Here is a 26868-nt window from a genome sequence, read left to right as displayed (position 1 = left end):
TGAAACTTATGTCGCTAATGATATCTCTGTGAATAAGCTAGACCGTTTGGTTAACAATATAAGTGTTGACAATTTCATCTTTTTAAATGATGATGAATACCTCCAAGGGGCCCCACGAATGCCCTACATATCACTACCCGCTGCAAAGAATATACATTTTCAAGGGTGTTAATTGATAATAGATCTGCGCTGAACATCTTGCCTCTATTCATACTGAACAAAGTACCAGTGGATAGCTCCCACATGAAAACGTGTCAAAATATAGTGAGAGCATTCGATGGTACAGAAAGGAGGGCGATGGAAAGGATTGAAATACCTCTCTTAATTGGTCTGAACACATATGAGGTATATTTTTTGTGATGGATATCAAGCCCTCTTATAATTGTTTTTTGGGTAAACCTTAGATTCACTCAGCTGAGGTAGTGTCGTCGTCACTACACCAAAAACTGAAATTGGTAACGGAGGATGACTGATGACGATAAACGATGAAGAGGATATTATTACACTCGTAACTAGTGATGCACTATACATAGAAGCAGATAATGAGGTAATAGAATGTTCATTTCGATCACTAGAATTTGTTAATACAACTTTCATTATCGAAGGAAACAAGATCCCAGTACCAAGAATATCCAAAACCACAAGGATGGGCTTACAGTTGATAGTTGGAAAAGAAGCCTTACTTGGAAAAACACTCAGAAAATACCTTCAAGGAAGAGTCGAGGCACCAATGCTAATGGACAAACGAGACCACTTTGGCTTATGATACAAGCCAGATGTGAGGTAAAAGAAGAGGGAGTTGGAGAAGGAACAAAAAAGAAGAAGAGCACGACTGAGTGGAGGATAGGTCAAATGGGAACCAATGACCTTTCCCCATATGTCCAAAACATTCGTGTCAGGAGAAATCATTTATCCTAAACAAAGAATGGTAGAAAAAGAAAGCTCGGAAGGAATGTTGGAAAACTTGAACATCAATACTATATCCGAAAAAGGAATTGGCGAAAACCTGTTAGGTATTCGTCCTTATATCCCCGAAAGTATTCTGAATAATTGGACTACGGGAGAGACCACTATAATTTTTAGAACTAATTAAGAGTAATGTTCAAAACACATTTATTACTCTGAGCCTAAGAGCAATAAGAATCTTTTTGTGAAAAAATCATATGTCCATTATTTTTATTTCAATAAAATGCATCTTTGTGTCTTATTTTGGAAAATATTTTTTTATTCTTTCCACTTCATTCATACTCATACCATACAGTTAATTGTTCTTAGATTCATTTTTCTCTGGGTCTTCCTTTGTTCCTATAACAGGTCTCCAGATATCAATGATATGAGTGACACTGCTACTGACTCAGAATCTCTTTTTGAGCAAGATATGTGTCTAGAGGAACTTTATGACTTTGAAAATGATCAAGATTGTAACCTATCTCCTGATTTGTTATGGATGGTAAAACAAGAGGAGAAAAAGATTCTACCTCACAAAGAGCTAGTAGAAATTGTGAGCTTAGGAGATGGACAAAAAAAGAAAAAGGTGAAGATCGGAGCTTACATCACTGTAGAAACAAAGGGAGCCCTCATTAAGTTATTCCAAGAATTCAAAGATGTCTTCTCATGGTCGTATCAAGACATGCCTGGGCTAAGTACTAATATCGTGGTACACCAACTCCCTATAAGGAAATAATGCAAGCTAGTTTAACAGAAACTTTGAAGGATAAGGCCTGACATTCTGTTAAAAAATAAAAGAAGAGGTCAAGAAGCAATTTGACGCTGGTTTCTTACAAGTGGTTAAATACTCAAAGTGGGTAGCTAATATAGTCCCCATCCCTAAGAAAGATAGGAAAGTATTGAATGTGTGTAGACTTTAGGAATTTAAGTAAAGCCAACCTGAAGGACAATTTTCGTTGCCTCATATCCACACCTTAGTGGACAACACAGCAAGTTACTCACTGCTCTCCTTCATGAATGGCTTCCCGGATACAACCAGTTTAAAGTGCATCCTGAAGATATGGAAAAGACTACATTCGTAACCTTACAGGGAATATTTTGCTATAAAGTGATGCCATTTGGACTAAAAAATACGAGAGCGTTGTATCAAAGAGCCATGATAACCCTGTTTCATGATATGATACACAAAGAAATTGAGGTTTATGTCGATGATATGATCACAAAATCTCAAACAGAAAAAGAGAATATACAAGTCCTGAGGAAATTATTCTTGAGGTTGAGGAAATTCCAGCTAAAGCTCAATCCAGCAAAATGTACTTTCGGGGATAGGTCAGGGAAATTGTTGGGATTCGTAATCAACGAAAAGGGGATCGAGATCGACCCGGTCAAAGTTAAGGCTATATAGGAGTTGCCTTCATCTCGCACTCAAAAGGAGGTCCTAGGTTTCTTAGAAAGACTAGATTATATTGCCCTGTTCATTTCACAATTAACTGAGAAATACGACCCATATTCCGTCTCCTTAAGAAACATAATCCAAGAGTATGGGATGAGGATTTCCAGAAAACTTTTGACAAGGTTAAACATTACTTGTCTCATGCCCCAGTACTGATGCCACCTAGTTTATTTAAACCACTGATACTGTATTTGGCATTATTTGGGAATTCTATAAAATGCATGCTTGGCGAACACGATAAGTCAGGAAGGAAAGAAAGAGCAATATACTACCTCAATAAGAAGTTCACTGAGTGTGAGACAAGATATTCGCCAATCGATAAGTTGCGTTGCACCTTGATCTGGATAACCCGGAGACTGAGACAGTATATGCTGTACCACACAATTTGGTTCATTTAAAAAAATGAACCCTCTAAAGTATATGATGGAGTCAACTGCTCTGAATGGAAGAATGGTCTGATGGAAAATTTTACTTTTCAAATTTGATATAATCTATGTAAACCAGAAAGCAGTAAAAGGGTGTGCAATAGCAGATTTTCTAGCCAGTAAAGCTCTAGAAGATTACGAGCCTTTGAAATTTGATTCCCCAAATGAAGATCTGATTTATGTTGCAACCACTGAAGAAGGTGCTTAAGAAGAACATCCCTAAAAACTAAAAATTTTGATGGAGCGTCAAATGCTATGGGTAATGGAATAGGGGCAGTCCTGGTATCCCTAAACGGAGATCATTATCCCTTTACTAGTAAATTGGATTTTGATTGCACGAACAATATGACAGAATATGAAGCATGTATCATGGGTATCTGTGCAGCCATAGAATGCAAGTTCAAAGTACTAGAGGTTTGTGGGGATTCTGCACTAGTGATCTATCAATTCAAAGGTGAATAAGAGACAAGAGATCCTAATTTGATCGAGTACAGAAAGCTGATCCTAGAGTTAATTAAAGAGTTTGATGACATCACCTTCTACTACCTTCTGCAAGATGAAAATTAGATGCTGATGCCTTAGCTACCTTAGCTTCCATGGTCAAAATAAATAAATAAAAGGATGTAAAAATGATCCAAATGAGTATTTATGAGGCTTCGACTCATTGTTACAACATCGAGGAAGAGGAAAAAAATGCTCACCCTTAGTACCACGATATACTACGATATGTAAAGAATCATGAATACCCTGATCAGGCGACTGAGAATGATAAAAAGACACTGGGGAGACTGGCCAATGACTATGTCTTAGATTGAGAGATCCTGCCTAAAAGAAGAAAGGATCAGGTGCTACTAAGATGTATAGATGCTGTTGTGGCCAAGAAGATTTAGGAAGAAATCCATGAGGGCATTTGCGAAACACATGCTAATGGTTTTACAATGGCCAGACAAATCATGATATTCATGTATTATTGGTCCACCATGAAAGGAATTGTATCAATTATGCCAATAGATGTCATAAGTGTCAAATTTATGGAGACAAAATCCATGTGCCTCATTCACCTCTTCATGTTATGACTTCTTCATGGCCTTTCTCTATGTAGGGTATAGATTTCATTAGGCCGATCTCGCCAAAAACTTTCAATGGGTATCAATTCATCTTGGTAGTCATTGATTACTTCACCAAGTGGGTAGAGGCCATTTCTTACACCAATATTACAAATTCGATAGTCAACAAATTCTTAAAGAAATAGATCATATGTCGGTATAGGATGCTAAAAAGGATTATATCTGACAATGCATTGAATTTGAACAACGGCACAATAGCTGAGGTCAGTAGTCAATTCAAGATCAAACGTCACAAATCGTCACCATATCGCCCAAAAATAAATGGTACAGTAGAGGCATCCAATAAGAACATTAAGAAGATCATGGGGAAAATGATAGAGACTTTTAAAGATTAGCATGAGAAGTTACCATTTTCCCTCTATACTTATCGAAGGTTTGTCAGGACCTCCATCGGGGCAATGCCTTTCTCATTGGTTTATGGAATGGAGGCGGTCTTGCCTATTGAAGTTGAGATTCCTTCTCTCTAAGTTTTGTCAGAGTTGAAGTTAGATGAAGTAGAATGGATCCAAACCTGATATGATCAACTGAACTTGATTAAAAAGAAGAGGTGGAAGGCTATCTGTCATGGTCAGATGTACCAAAAACGAATGATGCGAGCTTATGACAAAAAAGTTCACCTCAATAAATTTCATGAGGGGGACCTGGTATTGAAAAAGATCTTTCCCATACAAAAAGACTTCAAAGGAAACTAGATGCCAAATTGGGAAGGACCTTATGTGGAAAAGAAGACATTTTTCTAGAGGAGCATTGATTTTGACCGAGATGGATTGAAAAAACCTATCTAATCCTGTGAATTCAGATTTAGTCAAGAAATACTTAACCTAAAAAAAGGGGAAAGGACAAGGCAAAAACTCGCAAAGGGCACCTTGAGACCAAAGAGGTTTTTAGTTGAAAACCTAGAAAAGGGCAATTCAAATTTGGATTGAAGATTGAACGTGTGATGGTCTGGTCTTCTTGGAAGGAAGAATGTTACATCTTAGGGCATTAACAAAGTACTCTAGATCTCCTAAACACATATCAGGCTTAAAAGGGGTCCTCGAGAAGTTAGAGAAGCTCATGCTACGATATCTAGAGCACCTAGTTTTATCTTACTTATTTTGTATTTTAGCAATGTTTGCTATTTTGATTAATCTATTCATTTCGATCTTTACTCCAGTAAATTTCAATCTTGTCCATTGTTACGATATTTTTAAAGTATTTCTCATTGAAAAAACGATTAATGGACAAATAATATTCAAGTAAAAGGATTTCTGCATATTGCTCTGAAAGGTTTTCTAAATAGTACAAAGACTTGAAACAAGACTACTTGTAACACTTCTAACCCTTATTCGTCACCAAAACAGGGTTACGAAACATTACCAAACTTTTCAAATCAATTATGAACATTTCATATTATTTAACATACATATTAGAAACTAATCATAATTACTCATATTGTCCCTTATATGAGCCCTCAAGGCCCAAAATACATTTTAGAAACAAATCGGGACTAAATCAGAAACTCAAAGAACTTTTCAAAAAATTTTAAAGTTTCTCTTAGGTGTAAGGGGCACACGCTTGTGTGACCAGGCCGTGTGGCTCACATGGTCAAGAGACACGCCCGTGTCTCAACTGTGTGGGCATTCGAAGTAGGGCACACGACCGTGTCCAGCCCATGTAACTCTTTGACTTGGGTCACACGGCCAAGTCACATGCCCATGTACTAGGCTCTGTAACTCTCATTATCTGAGACCGTCACCGGAGTCGAGCACGAGGCGTTACCAGACTTATCTTACTTGTTCAGGGCATAATATTTGTTAAAAAAATTAATTCGCTCCCATTCATCCAATAAATCCCTAAAAAGGGCCTTCGAGGCCCTAAAACATGCAATTGGAACGGTTCGGGACCAAACAGGGAACATTAAAAAAAATTTCCAATTACTTACACAAATTAAAACAATTTATTTCACTATTCATAATAAAACTGTCCATCTGCGTAACAATCACTAAATTAATTATAACTCGAGTTACGAAACTCAAAATTTAAATCCGTAAATTTTCCCTGAAACTAGACTCATATATCTTCTTACCATAATTTTTCCAAAATTTTTGGTTTGGCCAATTAGTACAGTTTATTCATTAAAGGTTCCCCTGTTTCGCAGTTCAGTGGACCTGACCTCTATTCACTAAAAATCGATTATCTCATTATACAGAATTCGGATAATGTTTTATTTTGTTTCTAATGAAAAGGAATCTAGATATACAAACTATAACTTATAATTCTTTTTGTACAATTTCTAGTGATTTTCCAAATTTGGAAAAGGGGATCACGAAGTCACTTTGAACCAGTCTTACAAAAATTTAAATATCTCAGAATATAGACTTCATTTGCTTACTCTGTTTCTTTCTTATGAACATAGAATCAATAAGTTTTAATTCTATATCTCATTCACCATTTAATTCCATTTCTACAATTTTTAGTGATTTTTCAAAACCACGTCACTGCTGCTGTTTCCTAACTGTTCAATGGCCAACTCTTACTCCTTCATAATTTCTTTGCATCAAACCTCATTTAGGCATACATAATACCAAAACACGTTCTTATTTAGCTATATCATAAGCTAATCATTACCAAGTATTCACATGCGAGTTTTTAATCATATCATAAGGACATACACACAAAATAGCCAAGTCTCTATACATGCCATAACTTAAAGTATTTCTAGTCACAAAATACCAAGATAGCTCGTTGATAGTGTAAGGTGATCTCTGAAGTCCTTACGATTTTCTGAGTTGGCTTTGCGATACTATAAAAAAGAGAGAAAAGAAAGGGAGTAAGCATAAAGCTTAGTAAGTTTTCATGTAAATAAATAACAACATTCTAAATGAATTATCAAGATAACCTGAACCTTTCGAACATGGACTTATCTTACCTACCCTTTGGTACACTCATTAAATTTTCCGTTGAACCACTTGGAATACTAAGGATATATGGGTACCTTTCCTTTTTAAACTTACCATTTCCATGTCTTGACATGGTCTTACGTGGTATCCTTGCCTTATGAACTCACCATTGCCATGCCTTGGCATGGTCTTACATAGGATCTTTGCCTTATCGTAGTTTATCAATGCCATGTCTTGACATGGTCTCACATGATTTCCTTGCCTTGTAAAACTTACCAATGTCTTGCCTTGGCATGTTCTTACTTGGTATCCTTAAACCTTAATGTCATGACATTTGTATCCTACACATTCCTAAGGTTCAACCGGGACTTTTAAGTATCATTTCTCCATCAATTCTTGCTTGAATCATCAAGGAATAAGTTTACAAAATAAATATATAGATGTTGAAAAATAACATCATTAATTATAAATAATAAAACATTGCATTTATTTACTGCAAACTTACCTCGATACAAAATATGATCAAATATTTTGATTTAGTCCTCAACCTTTTTCTTTCCTCGGTCTAACCCCAAATTTCATTCTTCTTGATATATAATTGCAAATTTAACTTATTTAATATTCACATTTATCAAAACAATCCTTAACTCTAACTTTGGCAAAATTACAATTTTGCCCCTAAACTTTTGCATATTTACACTTTTTCCCCAAGGCTCGGAAATGAAACTTTATCCCTAATTCTTATGTTTTATGACATGCTGGCCATTTATTTACCTACGAAAACATCAAATTCCTACTCTAACATGTACGTATGATCATTAGGTATTTTTACCGATTTTGTCGTTTTACTCGTTTTCGCTTAAAATCGCTTAGCTCAAGTCGTTTAACATAATTTTAAGCTTCATATTCTACCATAAAAAATCAAAATAAACACATTTCACCTATGGGTATTTTTCCAAATATGAACCCTAGGTTAAATTATTGCTAGAATAAGCTAAATCAAGTTATCGAGACTTCAAAAACGTAAAGAACATTAGAAACGGGGCTTGGAATCACTTACTATGAAGATTGGAAGCTTGACAAAACCCTAGCTATGAAGAACCTTTGAAATTTCGGCCTAATGAAGAAGATGGGCACATTTTGCCATCTTTTTCCCTTTTTTAATCTTTTAATTACCAAATGACTAAAATACCCTTCACTAAAACTTTAGTTATTTTTATCTATGGATGTCCATTTTTGTCCATGAAAACCTAATGGTCTAATTATCATTTAAGGACCTCTACTTCAATTATACTCTTCATTTAATCCTTTGGCATCTAAAACTCATATTTATCAACTTTTACAATTAAGCCCTAGTAGGTAAATTAAGCATGCTATCTATAAAATTTTCCATCGCTACTCTAACACATGCATCTAATCACTCAGTAAATTATAAAAATTAATCGGAATAGACTTTTCTATCTTAGATTCGTGGTTTCACAACCACTGTTCCGTTTAGGCCTTATTTTGGGATGTTATAGACCGTGTAAGCATACTGACTTATAAAATTAAGGTGTAGGGGTCACACAGCCAAACCACACGCCCGTGTGCTAAGCCGTGTGAAAATACCTGGGTATTCTGTTTCTCAATTTTAAAGATGTAGCGGGCACACGGTTGAGACACACGCCCATGTCTCTGCCCGTGTGGACGAAAGTAGGCCATTCCAAGGCCACATGTCTCACCTATTTTGATATCAACCTAAATACATCATTTTAACACCTCAATGAATCACAACAAAGCAATCATAGCAAGTCAAAATCATGTTTTAAGCATAGTGTGTCATCACATATACCAAAATACCTAAATTTACCTATTTAATCCATCTAATTTGACTAATAAAGTTAACCACAATTTGAATTCAACAAACCTATATTATTCACATCAACATCACCAATATGTCTCATTTCTAACCCAACATATATATATATATATATATATATATATATATATATATATATATATATAAGCAAAATTATAATTATTGACATTTACACAAGACAAACTTTGATATTAAATCCACACAAACCCTATACATGCCATATAAACTGTATTGAACATACAAAAACTACTGAAATAGGCTAGATAGGGTGGCTTGATGTGCTGGTCCGATCTTCCGACCTCTTGAAAATCTAGGTTAAATTGTAAGATTTGTAAAAGTTTAGGGACTATTCCACTAATTTTCCTTTTTCACGAGTATCTACGGGCCCTTGATATGCAGCAAAAATAAGCAAAACCAGCTTAAACTCTCTCTCATGGTTGTTTGTTGAAGTTGAAGAAAGAAATTATCTAGAATTCTCTTTTTAATTTCAAATTGTATGTTTAATTTCATGCAAATTAAAATTTTACCATCCATTTGTTTTATTTTATTATTATTTTTCATTAGCATGCCGCCTCATCTCTTTTCTTTGGGCTTAATTGCTCCTTAAGTCTTCCCTTATTTATTTATCAACCATTTAATCACTATTTATTATAATTAACAAGTTTTGCACCTTTTTCAATTTAGTCATTTTTAATTAATTGACTACCAAATTATTAAAATTTTCTAATGAAACTTTAATACTACCTTAATGACACTCCGTAACTATTTAAAAAAATATTTACGGTTCGGTTTATAGAAACAAGGTCTCGATTCCTTATTTTCTAAAACCACTTGACCTAAGATTTTGTTACCTGAACCTAATAATTCATTATAAACTTAAATTGATAATTAAAAATTCTTTCTAAAACCATATTTAACTCGTAAATACTAAATAATAAAATTTACGAGCTTACTCGTTGAATTTGGTGGTCTCAAACCACTATTTCTGACACTATTGAAAATCAGGTTGTTACACCACTAGTCAGAACTAACCAAATCTAAGAGTTGGAAATGTTTGGGAACTAACAGTTTATATTGTGATTATTTCTTCGGGTTTTCTGTCAAAGATACTAGATAAACAAGATGCGTCGGTGATAGAACCTTGATGAACAACGAGCAATGTCAACCTAAGCATTAAAAAGGGAGCATTCTCAAAAAATGACATTTTGTATTCATGCAAATATCATTCATACACATATAGTTAGGAGCATTTGATTCATTTTGATCATAACATCTTAATCGCTTGGTATAAATATAAGCCAATGAAATGGATTCTACAAGCCATGTCCCTAAAGAATAGTGTAATATATTAGTGAAACCACAAATCTCATACCCTTAAAGTTACAACGGGACGGATTGAAGTCATAATAGCAAATCTTATCTCCCTAAAGTTGCAGTGAGCAGATTAAAGCTACAAGTCTTATACATCTGAAGTTGCAGTGGGTCGGATTAAATCTATCGTAGCGAGTTTTATTTTCTTGAACTGGAGCAGATTAAAGCTGTAAATCTTATCTCTCGGAAGTTGCAGTAGAGCAGATTGAAGCTACAAATCTTATCTTCCTGAAGTTGTAGTGGAGCAGATTAAAGCTGTAAATCTTATCTCCCTGAAGTTGCAGTGGAGTAGATTAAAGCTGCAAATCTTATCTCTCTGAAGTTCAAGTGGAGCAGATTGAAGCTACAAATCTTATCTCCCTAAAGTTACAGTGGAGCAGATTAAAGCTGTAAATTACAAATCTTACCTTCCTGAAGTTGCAGTGGAGTAGATTGAAATGATAAGTCCTATACCTCTGAAGTTGCAGTAGGTCAGATTAAATCTACCATAGCAAGTCTTATCTCCTTGAAGTTGCAGTGGAATAGACTAAAGCTACAAGCTACAAATCTTATCTCCTTGAAATTGCAGTGGAGTAGATTGAAGATACGAGTCTCATCTCCCTGAAGTTGCAGTGGAACAGATTGAAGTTACAATTCTTATCTCCCTGAAGTTGTAGTGGAGCGGATTGGAGCTACAAATTTTATCTCCCTGAAGTTGTAGTGGAGCAGATTGAAATTACAAATCTTATCTCTTTGAAGTTGCAGTGGAGCAGATTAAAACTACAAGTCTAATCTCCTTGAAGTTGCAATGGGTTAGAATGAAACTACTTGAAAAAGAGGAGCACCAAAGAGGTCGAGATTTGGCGAGACCAAACGAAATTGGTCATTCTTAAAAATCTTTCTCGTTGCACGACAATGAGCAAAGAGAGGCCACTGTGAAAGCCCAATTTCGTCTAGGCCTAGACAAAAAAAGAAAGCAAAAAAAAAAATTAAAGTCTAGTGTCCATTTACAACAAATTACAGGCCTAAACAACCCAAAATTAAAAAACCCTAATAGCCTAAACAGCCCAAATGGCCCAAACACCTAAACTGTTTCAAACTAAACAAAAACCCTACCCTAGCTCGCGCCGCACCTTAGCCTGCGTCGCTGCTGCTCCTGGCCTCTGCCACCATCAACTGCTCCTCAACCACCACCTACAAAAAACAGTAAACAACACGCAAATAACAGTAGCTAAGTAGCGATAAAAACAAAAGAAAAAGAGAAGAAAGATTGTAATCCGAAAGCGACTATAAAAATAGAATGTTTGCAAGGCTTTAAAATAAAAAATAATTACTCGATAGTTAATGTAATAACAAAAAAATTAGAGAAAGTAAGTTGTTTGAAATAAAAGAATAACTAGAAATTTTAAACCAAAAAAAAGCTGGACTAGTAAATTCCAAATCTGAAGTATCCGATCATCCTTGTGTTATCCTTATGACGGTTACAACTGAACAAAAGAAAACTAAAAAAATAGCACATCGCAGTCTCGCGCGAAAACAAAAAAAAATAGGCAAAAACTCGTAAAATAATACAAAAGGGATGGGCAGTTTCCTTAATTACCTGAACCACACACTTTCATCATCTTCTCCGTCAATCTCAGTCCACTCTACCATCTCTACCCCTTTCATCCGTAATGATAATTTCTTTTTTGAGGAAAGAAATGAAAAGAAAAAATAATAACAAAGAAAATAAGCGCAACTTCTTCGCTAAATATCTCTTTACCAATAATAATCATTTTCCTTGCCTTTAATTGAGTTTCTTTCCTCTCTGCCAAACACATTTCCTCAAATTTTATTTTTATTGTTTTTTTCCAAATTACTGGAATTGGTTGAGAAATTTAGATCTGAGGAGAGGATCGGGATCCAGATGGAAGAGGCACTAGAGCTGGCACGCGCCAAAGACACCAAGGAGCGGATGGCGGCTGTGGAACGTCTCTACCACCTCCTCGAAGGTTCCAGAAAGAGTCTGACTTCTTCGGAGGTTACTTCGCTCGTGGATTGCTGCATGGATCTCCTCAACGACAACAACTTCAGAGTCTCCCAGGGCGCTCTCCAGGCTCTTGCTTCTGCCGCCGTCCTCTCTGGTGATCACTTGAAGTTGCACTTCAACGCGCTTGTTCCCGCGGTTGTTGAACGGTTAGGTGACGCTAAGCAACCCGTCAGAGACGCTGCGAGACGCCTACTTCTCACTCTCATGGAGGTAGAGTTGCTATCTATTTCCTTTTATGTTATTGGTTGTCTACTGCTAATATAATTCCTTTTCCTTTTTATAACTGACTTTCATGCATATCAATCCATGGAAGACTTTTGTTCCTGTGCTTTGTGGAACTTTACCATAATGTTTTTTATTCATGGAGATAGGAAATACGGTTTTTCTTAGCTTTGAATGAGTCAAGGGCTTCCGAATTGTTTTGCCTTAAAATAATTCGTTATCATTTTTGTCTTCGCAGTTCTTGGTAAATGGAAACCTAACTCATTCCTTATTTTATTGCTGTCTAAAGTTACCTTAGCTTTGTAGAAGTCATTAGTGAATGCTTTTATGCAATTGAATAATTACCATCCTTAATTACCTCGGGATGGCTTCCATGTTTCTTGTGGGATGTTTCTTGTGGGACTAGTCATTCATTGCATTTTATTTTTTTATTAATACTACTAAGAAAGCAAGTTCGTGAATTAGGGTCCTCATGCAATTATCTCTATGGATATCATATGTTATTGAAAAGCAGATGCTTGATACTCTCCTACTCTCAAAAGATACGTTTATGTTTAGTGTGGTTCAAAAAGTCTGCTGTGAAGAACTAAAGCATTAGCTTTTAAGATATTTTTTTCCAGTTCTCACTCTAAAGCAAGACTTAAGAACCTGCATTGTCATAATGGCTATGGACAATTTAGTAAGAATATAAGTTGTCAAAAGCTTTTTCACTTTTCTTGGATCCCATTATGTGGTTGTTTCTTTCACTTGCTTTTGCTTGCTAAAGGTTGGTAAAAAAAGCAAGAGAAAATGGTAGAAATGAAACCATAATAGATTGGAAGTTAAAAAAATTACTGAAACCCATCTCCAATTTAGTAAAATCATGCTGCATTTTGTTCTCTATAAAAGTACACTGTATTTTTGAAGTCTTCATAAATGTTATTTGCTTTTGTATCTAAGCATTCCTTTTCTTTTCTGTTTTATGTTGTGGAAAGTAATAACTACCTTAATCCATATGCATTTTCAAGTAAGATTAGTGATACAATGAGGGAGTGTACAACCTCATGAATTTGTCCATTGCAATTTTTATTTTTTAAATTTCTTTTCAATGCCCAGTGGTTTATGGTTTTATTTTTATATCTGTTTCCATAAGGAAAGGGACTAGATTATATGTTTTGCAATTATATTTTGAAGTATCAATTTGAGTGCCTTGCTGAGTTTTTTGAATTATTATTTGAAGATAAGTGGTAAACAATTAGTTTGATCTGTAAAATATACTGATTATTTTGTATTCCAGGTTTCTTCTCCAACAATTATTGTTGAAAGGGCGGGCTCTTACGGCTGGACGCATAGAAGTTGGAGAGTTAGGGAGGAATTTGCCCGGACAGTCACATCCGCAATCAATCTTTTTGCATCTCCTGAGCTTCCACTTCAACGGGCTATTCTCCCCCCTGTATGCCCATTAGTCATTAACTTCTCCAAAATGGATTTCCAGTCTCATCTGTATGTGTGACAGAGATAAGTTGACATATATAAATTTCTTTATTTATCAGATTTTGCAGATGTTGCATGACTCAAATCCCGGTGTTCGTGAAGCTGCTATATTATGCATTGAGGTCAGTGAAAGTTGTCTTCTAGTATTATCTTTACTAGAGCTCAACAACATTTCTAACTTATGTTTAGTAAGAATTGATATTTTCTTATTCATGTTTTGGTCATATTCAAATTTCTAATCGATGTTTTAAAGGAACTTTCACTTTTTCCTAAATATACAAATGATAGCCTGAATCCTGATAGGGGGGCTTACTCTAGAGGCAGCTGTTCTGCCTATCAGTTAAGGAAAAACATGTTGATATGCTTGCAATAAGTTTTTCACTTGCCTTTAGAAGACAAGAAATGCAATGAAAAAATCAATAGGCGCAAACATCAGGGTTCTGAATCTGTTTTCTAGTCAGGAAAACATTAAAAACTTAAGTTGGTCAGGACTCCTTTTTGTTGGAAAACAAAAAATAGAAAAAATTTTCTTGACCGCCTGCTGTGACCTAGGCTACGATTAATATGTCAAAAGCAATGTTTATGTAATTTGATATCAGTAGGTTGTCCAAAAATACTCTCTTAGTTATATTTAGCATATAAACAAAAAAAATCATCTCAATTTGATTTCCTGTGACTCAAGTTTAGATCCCCACCCCTCTTTTCAATTTTCTGCATTCCTTTCTTGTTCATGAACTCAGTTTGACATTGGTTGTTTGGCATGAAATATCTGCTCCTTAGGTTAATATTAATGTGAAATATTTATAAAAAGTTTTTAGCTTCTATTGATGCGTGTAGGTCTTTAATAGTTTTGATCTCTTATGAAGAACTATACAGTGATTATTTATTAGGTTAATTTTCGGTTTCTTTTTTGTATTTCTGCTATTGATGTTTAATAAATTTTGCATTAACTGAATAGTAATTCTTTGCTATATATCCACTTATTGCCGTTCTTCTTGAGAAATTGCTCGTAGAAATTTCATGAGCCATTTACTCTGTCACATCTAGTTGCCTAATGCTGATCACATTATTTCTTTTCCAGGAAATGTATATGCAGGCTGGAACTCAATTTCGTGATGAACTTCATCGCCATCAGCTTCCTGCATCTATGGTGAATATTTGATTTTAGAATAATATATTCCATTCTCTAGCCTTGATTTTAATTATTTGTAGCTGCAGATGAATGATATTCTCATTTTTTTGTGATTTCACAGTAACAGCTCAGTTACACCGTTCCCTTCCCCCTCCCCCTCCCCCTCTGCATTCTCATTCCTGATAACTCTACTTAATTTAACATGTAGTTTCATAAATGATAACATTAGTTTTGATCCTTTAATGTTGATTACATTTCCTTCTAGAAGAAAGGTATGGGTGTTATTAATCTGTGAGTTGTATAATATAGCATATAACTGCAGGTGAGAGATATTAATGCCAGACTAGAGAAAACTGAGATGCAAGTTCGACCTTCAAATGGAATGTTGGGTGGTCTTGCTGCTGGAGATAGAAAGCCTGTAGTCTATAATGTCAAGAAAAGCAGTCCACAAGCCAAGAGTTCTTCAAGGGAGATATCTCTTTTGGGAGGTTTGGACCCATGTATATCGAACAATGATTTTTTTTCTTCTTGAAAGTAGTTTGGGATGTTTTTCATGATATGTGATCTCTGAATACTCTAATTAATAACCTACTTCCAATATTGGCTACTTTTCTATTGACATTGATGGTTAAAAGAAGTTGATGTTATATATATTTCAAAATATGGTGCTTGCTTTAGGTCATGTTTCAAGGACTTAAATGTCACTGAGGCGGTTGCTATTCTGCCTTTTACAGGTGAAATTGATGTCACAGAAAAATCCATAGATCCAATTAAAGTTTACTCAGATAAGGAGCTGATAAGGGAATTTGAGAAAATTGCTTCTACTCTTATGCCAGAAAAAGATTGGTCCATTCGCATTGCTGCAATGCAGAGAGTTGAAGGCCTTGTTTCTGGTGGTATATACCCACTCTCTATCCAACCTTCCCTCCAATCTTGTTCTTGCTCATGTGTATATATTATTGAAAATCATTGAGTTGCATTGTTAGCTGAACAGTTATGAATGATTATGCCTTTTGTGTTTAAAGAAAATTCTTAGTCTTAAAGAGATGTCAAAACTTAATGTTTTCCCATCTCCAAATTTGCCCTCTTATTTGCTCTATTTGCTAACAGAAGTCCATTTTTATATGGCATATTCCTTCTCTATGGTTTACAAGTTGAGAGCTAGGGGTTTTAACAATGAAGACTAATGTGAATAAACAGGTGCTGCTGATTATCCATGTTTCCGGGGACTTTTGAAGCAGCTTGTTGGCCCACTAAGTGCACAGTTATCAGATAGAAGGTCAAGCATTGTGAAGCAGGTGTATACCATGTTCATTGTGTCTTCTGGTGCTGATTTTCATACACTTTTTTATCTAATATATTAGTAGATTTAGTTCTTGTGTTCTTATTTTATTTATGGTGTTATTTTCTGTATTGCTTATACTAGCTACAACATTTTGTTTTTTCCTGTTGAATATTTTTTAACTTGAGTTAATTGCACCACACATCCCCAAACTATGACCTTTTTTTCTAAATTGGTTGTCAAAATTCAAATCATTTTAATTACATCCTCAAACTACTGATGTTATATCAATCAGGTCCTTCCATTACTTTAACTGTTAAATTATATGTCAGATCTTATACGACATAATCTAGAATGAAAACTTTAAGAAAATAAATGAATATTGTTAAAATGGATGTTGTAAACATCTTAGTTTTGAGGTTTTCGAAGCTTTTACGGATGCTTTATCGTACACTCTCTGTTTTTAATTTTACTTTTTCTTTTTTTAGTTTTTATTTTTAAAAGTTGTGCTGCAATGTCTTAATTTTTTAAAAATAAATCAGTTTAAATTTATCTACATAAGATTTGGCGTGTCCTTTAACAGTTTTAATAACAAAAGGACCTGGTTGATATAACCTTGATAGTTTGGGGATGTAATTAGAGCGTTTTGAAGTTTGGGGACCAATTTAGAATGAGGGTCATAGTTTAGGGATGTCTGGTGCAATTAACTTTTTTAACTTATATACTTTTATATTAAGCTCACTGCCGGTTTGTTTAGAATGATTTAGTGAATTTTCTGAATTATTTATGAATCGCTGGAATTTCTGTTATTTTTTCTTGAGTTCGCCATTGTTGGTACACATGTAGAACATATTTATATATTAAAATACTGAAGGTTCATGATCAGGAATACATTACTGACCCATCACCTGCCCTTTTCAAAAGCTCCAAGAAGGGTGTTTTCGGCTAATCCACCTGCTGAAAACTTTGTATTGAGTAGAGATCACGGTTAAAGGATTTTATTGTTGGTAAAGACTGTAAATATTTCTAATTTTTGTTGCTTCTGTGAGTTGCTAGAATTCTTATATGCCTCAGGCTTTGCAGTTACGGTTCTGTAACTTTTTACTATGGAGCTTGTCTGTCCCTCCTTTATGGTGCTTTTAATATTCTTTCACTGCACCTAGCCAAGCTGGTGACATTTCAAGTTTGTGCATATTGTTTTATCTTCTTGTCTCCTGTGGATGGAACCGTATACAATGGCATTAGGAATCTTTAGGTACTTAGTAATAGCAGTGATTGAGTTGACGACATTTGTTTACTTTCTTATCCAATAAGTGCTTTTCTAGCTTTGCATATGTAGCTGTTTCTGAGTTTATTTCCTTTTTTTCAGGCTTGCCATTTATTGTGCTTCTTATCAAAGGAGTTCTTGGGAGAATTCGAGTCATGTGCTGAGATGTTCATCCCAGTAAGGGCAGCCTTCTATTGTAATATAAAATTTTGTACGCTCATAAGCACTTGCTAATTTCATGTTATGACAATCAGGTCCTTTTCAAGTTGGTTGTGATTACTGTGCTTGTAATTGCAGAGTCTGCAGATAATTGCATAAAAATGGTATTTTTTTATATATCCTCTCCTTTTTTTCAACTTCTGTTTTCGGTTTCCTGATTTTGATGTTCCTTTGTAATTTGCAGATGTTGCATAACTGCAAAGTTGCCTGCGTGCTTCCCCGCATAGCTGATTGTGCAAAGAATGACCGTAATGCTGTACTCCGTGCCAGGTATTCCCAGTTAATTTTTTGATGAATTCTCTTATTTGTTATTTATCTACTCAATTTTCTCTTCATTCTGTAGGTGCTGTGAATATGCACTGTTGATACTTGAACATTGGCCAGATGCACCAGAAATACAGCGATCAGCTGATTTATATGAGGATTTGATTAGGTGTTGTGTTGCTGATGCCATTAGTGGGGTATCTATGTTACCAATCAATTTTATTCTCTGATGTTTAGTGTACATAGTCATGAAGTCAGCCCATCATGTGAAGGGCTGATGCTGCACTTGACATTGTTTTTTTTTGTCCAACTCACTTGACATTTTAACGAACTTATATTTCTCATAAATTGGGTAATCTGAAAGATGACATCATGTGGCAATGCTAATTCCTAAAACTTAATGTTGTTTACCTATTGCTTATACCTGTTTGAGCCCATGTTAAAATTTGACCATAAGATTAGTGAACTGGGAACTTTAAAGGTACGATCAACTGCTAGAATGTGCTACAGAATGTTCACCAAAACTTGGCCAGATCGTTCTCTTCGCTTGTTCTACTCCTTTGATCCTGCCATTCAAAGGGTATATATATCTTTCTCCATTTGATGGAAATTATAATTCCATTTCCTAGATTGTGGTTTTTCAATCTTGCTTTTTGCATAGATAATTAATGAAGAAGATGGAGGGATGCATAGGCGGCATGCTTCTCCATCTGTCCGTGACAGAAATGTAAAGATGTCATTTACCTCTCAAACTTCTGCTACTTTAAATGTACCTGGATATGGAACATCTGCTATAGTTGCGATGGACAGAACTTCAAGCTTATCCTCAGGGACATCTCTCTCTTCTGGGTTGAATTTCTGCCAACCAAAGCCCGCAGGTAAAGGTGCTGAGCGTACTCTGGAGAGTGTATTGCATGCAAGCAAACAGAAAGTTAGTGCTATTGAAAGTATGCTTAGAGGTCTGGACATATCTGAAAAACAGAGGCAGACAAGTTTGGCTCTAGGTATTGGATGGATTTTCTATCTTTTACTTAATTTAAATTTGAAGTTTCATTCTTTAGGTTATTAAATTATGCAGTGATAATTGTCTGAAATTATGTGAAATTTGATTCAATTGTGAGTGGCTAAATTTCTCTTTTATTTCCTACTAGTGCAGGAGTTGACCCTCCATCATTCCATGATCCACCATTCCCTGCTGCTGTTTCAGCTTCTAATAGTCTCACAAGCTCTTTAGGACTAGAATCAATCACCTCTACTGTTGGTAAAAGTGGTAACCACAATGGTGGTCTGATTATGTCTGATATCATCACTCAAAGTTCCAAAGATTCAGGCAAGTTGTCATATAGAAGTAATGTGGCAATTGAGTCTTTTCCAGTTTTATCATCATACTCTCCCAGGAGGGCAGCAGTAAGGCCAGACCGAGGTTCCATTGAAGATAACAGTGACATCAGAGAGGGCAGTCGGTTTATAAAACCACATATTGACAGGCAATATTTTGACATGCCCTATAGAGATGTAAACTCCAGGCATTCACAGAACAATAATATTCCAAACTTCCAGAGGCCACTTTCAAGAAAGCATGTATCTGGGCGGATCTCTGCTGAAAGGAGAAAGAGTTTTGATGATAACCAACCGTCACTTGGTGAGATGTCAAATTATGTTGATGGTCCAGCTTCTCTTACCGAAGCCCTAAGTGAGGGGCTTAGTCCTAGTTCTGATTGGTGTGCCAGAGTTGCTGCTTTTATGTATCTCCGGTCTTTGTTGCAGCAGGGTCCAAAAGGTGTTCCGGAAGTGAATCAAAATTTCATGAAGGTAATGAAATTGTTTTTCCAGCACTTGGATGACCCTCACCACAAAGTCGCACAGGCTGCTCTTTCAACACTTGCTGATATTATTCCATCATGCCGAAGGCCCTTTGAGAGTTACATGGAAAGGATCTTACCCCATGTTTTCTCGCGGTTAATTGATCCAAAGGAGTCGGTTAGGCAACCTTGCTCCACAACATTGGGAATTGTTAGCAAAACTTATAGCATAGATTCTCTTTTACCTGCTTTGCTACGTTCTCTTGATGAACAGCGATCACCAAAGGCAAAGCTAGCTGTTATTGAGTTTTCCATTAGTTCCTTCAACAAGCATGCTACGAATTCTGAAGGTTCTAGTAATATTGGCATCCTGATGTTATGGCTTGCTAAATTGAAACCTTTGGTCCATGATAAAAATACCAAGCTTAAGGATGTGGCTATTGCTTGCATTATATCTGTATATTCACATTTTGATCCGATTGCTGTTCTAAATTTTATTCTTAGTTTATCAGTTGAAGAACAAAATTCCTTGAGACGGGCACTTAAACAGTACACACCTCGTATTGAGGTGGACCTGATAAGCTATTTGCAGAACAAGAAAGAGAGACAGCGGCCTAAGTCATCCTATGATCCATATGATGCTGTTGGAACATGGTCTGAAGAAGGATATGTTGGGGTGTCCACTCAAGATTCAACCCTGATCACTGGCCCTATTGGCCAGGAAACATCTGATGAAACTCAGGTTAACTTATTTCAGAACTTTGGGATCAGTTCAAATGCAGATGTTCTTCCTTCCAAAACCAAAGAATTGTCTTATATGGTTAATTCTAATGATCAGAACTTGGGATATCAAATGGGACAAGTAGAGAACTTGGAAAGTAGTGTTAACATGGAAGGTCTATCTACTCCACATCTGGAAACTAACGGTCCGAGTAGATTTGATTCTTTGGTGGACGTTAAAGGGGTTGCCTGTGATCATGAGATTTCATCAGAGCTGGATCTTAATCATCTCAAACCTGCACCTGTAAAGATTAGCTCTATGCCAGATACAGGACCTAGCATTCCTAAAACTCTTCACCTGGTGAGTTTAATATTAGTATTTTTTGGGTGATAATTGTTTTGGCAATTGAGTTTTCTTGGAGAAAATAGATTTCTGGACTTCTCATGGTGCTTTATGTTTCAAGAACTTCACACTTAATGAATGATTTCTTCTGTGTTTCCTAGTTCTGCAATGGGATTGATGAGAGCTCTACAGCCAGTAAGCGTGGTGCACTTCAGCAATTAATTGAAATTTCTGTGGCTAATGATATCTCTATTTGGATCAAGGTATTTTTGTTTCCATATAAGTTCTTATAAAACTTTGATTTGAACGGGGTTTTCTTCAGATGAAACTAGAAAGTTCCTTGACCGTATGATACCGTTACAAAAGAACATGTCCTCTCCCCTTTTATGTCAAATATGCTATTCTATGTTGATGCTAATTGGCTTGTAATATTAATTGTATTTATGCAGCACTTCAATCAGATTTTGACTACTCTACTTGAAGTTTTAGATGATTCCGATTCCTCTATCCGAGAACTTGCCCTGTCATTGATAGTTGAAATGCTTAAAAACCAGGTTTGCTCATATTTTCACTATATAAGTACTTTGAGACATTATGGGTTTTCGTTTCATTAATGTGGAAGTGTGCTCTTGTTTCCTCCTTTTTTGACTTGTCATGTGCTCTTGTTTCCTCCTTTTTTGACTTGTCATACTTCCAGAAAGATGCTATGGAAGATTCTGTTGAAATAGTAATTGAGAAGCTGCTTCATGTAACAAAGGATGTTGTTCCCAAAGTAATTACTTTCCTTCAACCTGTTCTTTTAGAATGTTCTTGCTCCTATCCAGCATCTCAATTTGTCTGCTCCATGTTAGGTTTCAAATGAAGCTGAGAACTGCTTGAATACTGTTATGTCTCAGTATGATCCATTCAGATGTTTAAGTGTACGTGGTTTCTGTCTCAAAAGTCTGACTTGTTTTCCTACTACAAATGAAGAGAATATTTTGGCATTTTCCTTCTGGTTTCAGGTTATTGGCACTGATGGTTTCAAATAACTGGGTTGCAGGTTATTGTACCTTTATTAGTTACTGAAGATGAGAAGACTCTAGTTATTTGCATAAACTGTTTAACAAAGGTATTTATTCTGAATCTTAATTTGAGTAAAAATTGTTGAATTTATATTTTTCCCCGACAATTTCTGGCTGAGATTCTGCACACAAGGACACATGCATCTTAGAATTGTCTTTTCTGCGGTCTCATGGTACTATAGGATACGAATGGTGTACCACTTTTTATGCTTGCTGTAAACTGTTTTGTGCACATTGTGGGTATGAATAGTGGGTCGAAAACCAATCTGTGAAACATGGGTAAGAGTACTGGTATCTAAGTATGGCATAGTAAAAGAGAGTAAGTTAAAGATGATGTGGTTTACCTTAATCTATGTTTCTTGAAATTTGGTGCTAATGTCAAAAATGAGAGGGGGAAGAGAAGGGGAATGGTGGGTTGGGGAGGCAGATGAAAGGAGATATTTATTTGATGAATGATTAAAGAAGGATTGCCTTGTCAAAAGGTAATTGTATTCTTTTCTGTCTATGGCCTAAGTGATGTGCACAATTGAATACAGCAAGATATATTATGTGCTTGTATAAAGTTGCTGTATTCTTAGGAATCCTCATTGTTTTCCTGTCTATCTGGATTAAAACTTCTGTTTTCTTTTCCTCCAACTTTTATACTGCTCCTAGAAATAGGTTGTTCCTGCTATTGTTGTGTTGAGATTAAATTTCTAAACCCTTTTCTTTTCTGTTCAGCTTGTGGGCCAGCTATCACAGGAGGATCTAATGTCTCTATTGCCTTCATTTTTGCCTGCTATTTTTGAAGCTTTTGGAAACCAGAATGCAGATGTCCGTAAGGTAATACTTATGTTCGTGCTTTATAAATATATCATTATAGAGTAATGCCTCAAATTTAGGTTTTTATTGGTTGGAGAAAGTAGAAAGAAAAGAGACGGATAAGGGTGAATGTGGTGGAGGCGAGAACCATTGAGATTTGTGAGAACGGGGAGAATTTTATCTTCTGGTGGTAGAAATTGCATTATCATTTTACATTATCTAGCCTCTCTATACTTTTAAAGTGATATGATTGCTGTTTGAGTTGTCGCTGTAACAAAGATTGGATTTCTCATAAAAGACATGCAGAAACATTCCAGAATGTCCCGACTTCTAATGGTATAAAAAACTACATGCACAAACATTCCGTTCCAATGAATTTTGCCACAGTGACTCCATCTTATTCAATGCATATAATTGAAGGGTGCTAGCCATTCAACTTGTGCTTTAGAGGCAGGAGTCCCATTAGTTCCTATTTTGTGTTATTGAAGAGTGGGTGGGGCATGATGTCTCACTTTCCTTGGATATTGTTGAGGTCTGATGTCTTGTGACTCATTGCATGATACTTTTGTTGATGGTTACAGACTGTGGTATTCTGTTTGGTCGATATTTATATAATGCTTGGGAAAGCATTTTTGCCACACTTGGAAGGGCTTAACAGCACACAGCTGCGACTGGTTACAATTTATGCTAATCGGATCTCACAGGCCAGATTGGGATCCCTATAGATGCAATGCTACCAACCAATTAGCTTGGATCATTTGGATGGAGAGGTTGGTTTTGGGAAATGAATGTACCAACCAATACCATGATTAGCTGGTTCATTTGGACGGAGAGGTCGGGTATGGGAAATGTATGTCTATTCATTTTGTATTTTTGTAAATTATGTGAATGAATTCATGGGGTGAGTTTTTGTATTTTTTTTTATTTGTTTATAAATATATGTTTTAGTTCTCTTTCACTTGGTTTACTGAGTTTGGAGGCAAGAGTGCTTTTGGTGGGATCAAGTAGGTAATTGCTCCATTTGTGCCCAAGTTGGTGTTGTAATCACACTTCTCTTATAATTATCTTTATAGTGATAACGATATATGGTTTTGGTGAAATTTATGTACTTTTATTTTGTCTAAATATATACATTTTTGTCTTAAACTTATATGATTTTAAAACATAAAACGCTATTTTTTTAGAAAAAAGAACAAGAAATGGCCTTCAAAAACAAGAACTTTATTTTAAAATAAAATAATGATAAATTTAGTTTAATTTTTATTTTAGCATTAGCTTATTTTTATTATTTCAACTCTCAATTTTTAAAATTTAATCACATTATGTTCTTTTAACTAAAAAGCTTATTAATTTATTAATATTTTTGCAGCAGTGATGTGATAGTGTGCATGACAATTAATATATATTTTATTATTGACACGGAAATATTTTAGAAAAATATATACAAATTATCATACATGATAAAATTTAACGATTTAATCAATTTTCTGTCAAAAGAAAAACAATTTATTACAATTTGAAGATTGAAAATAAAAGTCATGAAGAAAAGGAATCGAGATGAAAGTAATAAAAGAAGTAAACTTTAGAAACTAAAATTATTATTATGCTTTTTAAAATAAAATGATTTTGTTTGTTAAATTATGACTTAGGTAGTAAAAGTCTACTGTTTTTATCCATTTATCCCCACAATTATGCCGATATTAGAACAAGATGAGATCTAAGTTTTAGTTTACATTTATCTACTAATCTATCAAAGTTTGATTGATTGAATCTCATTCACTAAAGATAGAACTTTTTAAGATAGCAAAAGTACCTAACGGTCAACAATTTTGGATTCTGATTATGTGTTTCTTGAGCTTGCTTGTCAAAATGTTGCCTGGAAAAAGAAAAGAAAATAAAACTACCCTCTCGTTAGTGCGTAGGGTTTTTTGAACTCATCTTGCTCCTCTATTTGCTTTTCTCTCGAAATAACTTTGGAGGGTTTGGTTACATAGGAAGTTCTCTTTCATTTGAGTCCTCTCTTAGGTTGTTCGAGCCCTTAATGAGCTTAATTGAATACATGGCCATTAATTGTTTTTTTATGTAAACCAAATAAGAACAGAGGTTGGAGCTTCGCAGAAATAGATTAGGGTTCAATAAAGGATTTTTATGTTGATTTGGTGGGGGAAATTGGGAGTTCTTGCCCTTTGGTGGAAACAAGAAGCAAGTCTTGGAGAGAGATGGTACTCAAAAAATCAAATTGATACAGTGGTTGAATATGTGTAGGATAGGAGATGGAGGAGTTAATTTCTATATAGGAGTCTACAAAAATTTGGCAAAAGTTATTGTGAAAATGAAATTTCAGAGGTTTAAGGGGATCTAAAGTAACCATGGATCTGTTTTTTTTTTCTTTTTTTTTTAGTGTAATATTGTTAGGTCTTAAGATGAAAAAGAAGAGGTTGTAATATTTTTTTGGCAATTGAAGAGGTCATGATATTGATGAAATTCAAGTTCAAATGTTTAATGAATGGATTGATAGATGCATTTTTTAATTGAAAATTGTTGCTGCAGAATAAATTTGGTCTAATCTTTGGGTTGATGTAAATAATATTATAGAAAGATAGAATCGAGCTTTTATCAATGTGGAGTGGTTGATAATTAAAACAAGCTATGAAATTGTAGAACTATTTGTTGAGTTAAATCATAGCTCAATTGTAGTTGCATGCCATAAAAGAGCCAGAAAAAGGGAAAAAAAATGTTTAGGTTCTAGTCCACATGGTTGCTTGATGAGGAAAGTGCAAATGTAACCATGAATATCTAGATTTAACTAGTGTGGGGTCAGGAATAGAAATATTCTCTTAGAAACTATAATGGAGGGGGAAGTAAAAGAACTCCAAGATTTATTTTAATCAAAGCAAATAATTAACAAGATCAAGGACCTAAAAGCACAACTTGATGGGATTCTTGAGTCAAAGAGTGTTATTAACATAGAGATCGAGAGTAAAACGACAACAAAAAGGTTACATAAATAATAGGGTTATCCATGCCACCATTATTAATCACAAGAGAATGAAAAAAATTCATAGGATCAAAAAGATTATAATAGGAAATGGGTTCTAGATGAAAGGTTGGTGAAATAATTGTTGAAAAAATTGATTCAAAAAATAATGTTATAAGGCATAGTAAAAGTTTAAAAGTTTCCTTAAAATCGAGTCTTATGATATTTATAGCAATAAACTTTTAACTAAAATTTACAGATGTACTTTGTATGAGGCAGTCTAAGTTAATCCCTACTTTTTATCAAATGACCTTCTTTGCTAGCCTCAAAACTCGAATTCTTTTGAGTGTAAGATCAAATAAAATGAATAAGTGCACAAAATAAAAATTTTTCTTAACTTTCAGTGGGAAAGTTGATTCTCTTTATAGAACTAGAAACTATGAGCTTTACATAGAAAATATAATTTATTCTAAAAATAAAATTTTGCTATTTTCTAGTATAATCACGATACACTAAAAAGATTGTGAAAATAACTTAGCTCATAGTTCCTACTTATGGACAAACAGTACAAGAATTCTACTTGAATAAGATGTAATTAAATAATAATATTTTATTAAAAATTATGAATTCTACTAGGAGTAGAACAGATTAGAGGCGACAATTGATGTGTCATAAATGATATGGTAAATTAGGATATTTTCACACTTAAGGAGCTTGTCTTCAGGTAGCATTTAGAGCCATTTTGTGTGTTTTAGCATAGTTAGTAGGAGTTGTATTAGATATTACTTTTAAGCATGTTTGCATATGCTTTGAGCATTTACATTAATTACCTTTAATTTTGAAATGATCTTGTGTGAAAAAGGCATTATAGGTCTTTAAAGGATGATGAAATGGTGAGGCACTCAAGTGGTGAGAAGAATTATGTAAGAGGAGTCATTGTCACAAATACAAATACTCTTGTTGTGGCCAAGAGTCCACTGCCTCGCTAAGGAGTTTTCACCATCAGCCATTGTTGCAACTATAGGAGAAGTAATTTCACAACCAAGATCTCACTATTTTAAATGCCAAGGATGCTTAATTAGTCATGTTCATGACCATGAAGAGGGTATTGTCGCAACCAGATGCCTAATGACTTAAACTTGTAAAATGAAGATTGATCCTTTGTCGTGACCACCAGATACCTATTGTCGCGACCACCACACCAATGATTTGAAATGCCTAAAATAGAGA

General features: G+C 35.0%; 1 protein-coding gene across 1 annotated transcript; it reads left to right on the top strand.

Moving 5' to 3' along the window:
- Positions 1 to 11487: 11487 nt before the first annotated feature.
- On the top strand, positions 11488 to 23761 carry LOC108450813 (CLIP-associated protein-like). Its single transcript, XM_017748590.2, has 21 exons — positions 11488 to 12282; positions 13571 to 13726; positions 13827 to 13889; positions 14849 to 14917; positions 15222 to 15387; positions 15634 to 15795; positions 16100 to 16197; positions 17551 to 17625; positions 17703 to 17771; positions 17852 to 17937; positions 18011 to 18128; positions 18413 to 18511; positions 18593 to 18935; positions 19088 to 20814; positions 20958 to 21059; positions 21246 to 21350; positions 21494 to 21568; positions 21648 to 21716; positions 21839 to 21907; positions 22581 to 22682; positions 23243 to 23761. Exons 1-21 carry the CDS (start codon positions 11950 to 11952, stop codon positions 23384 to 23386), a joined length of 4230 nt encoding a protein of 1409 aa, XP_017604079.1. The 5' UTR covers positions 11488 to 11949; the 3' UTR covers positions 23387 to 23761.
- The last annotated feature ends 3107 nt before the right edge of the window (positions 23762 to 26868 follow it).

Source organism: Gossypium arboreum, chromosome 7 (genome assembly GCF_025698485.1).
Source record: "Gossypium arboreum isolate Shixiya-1 chromosome 7, ASM2569848v2, whole genome shotgun sequence".
NCBI lineage: Eukaryota > Viridiplantae > Streptophyta > Magnoliopsida > Malvales > Malvaceae > Gossypium > Gossypium arboreum.
Note: the sequence above shows the minus strand (reverse complement) of the source record. Positions and strands in the feature narration are given on the sequence as shown.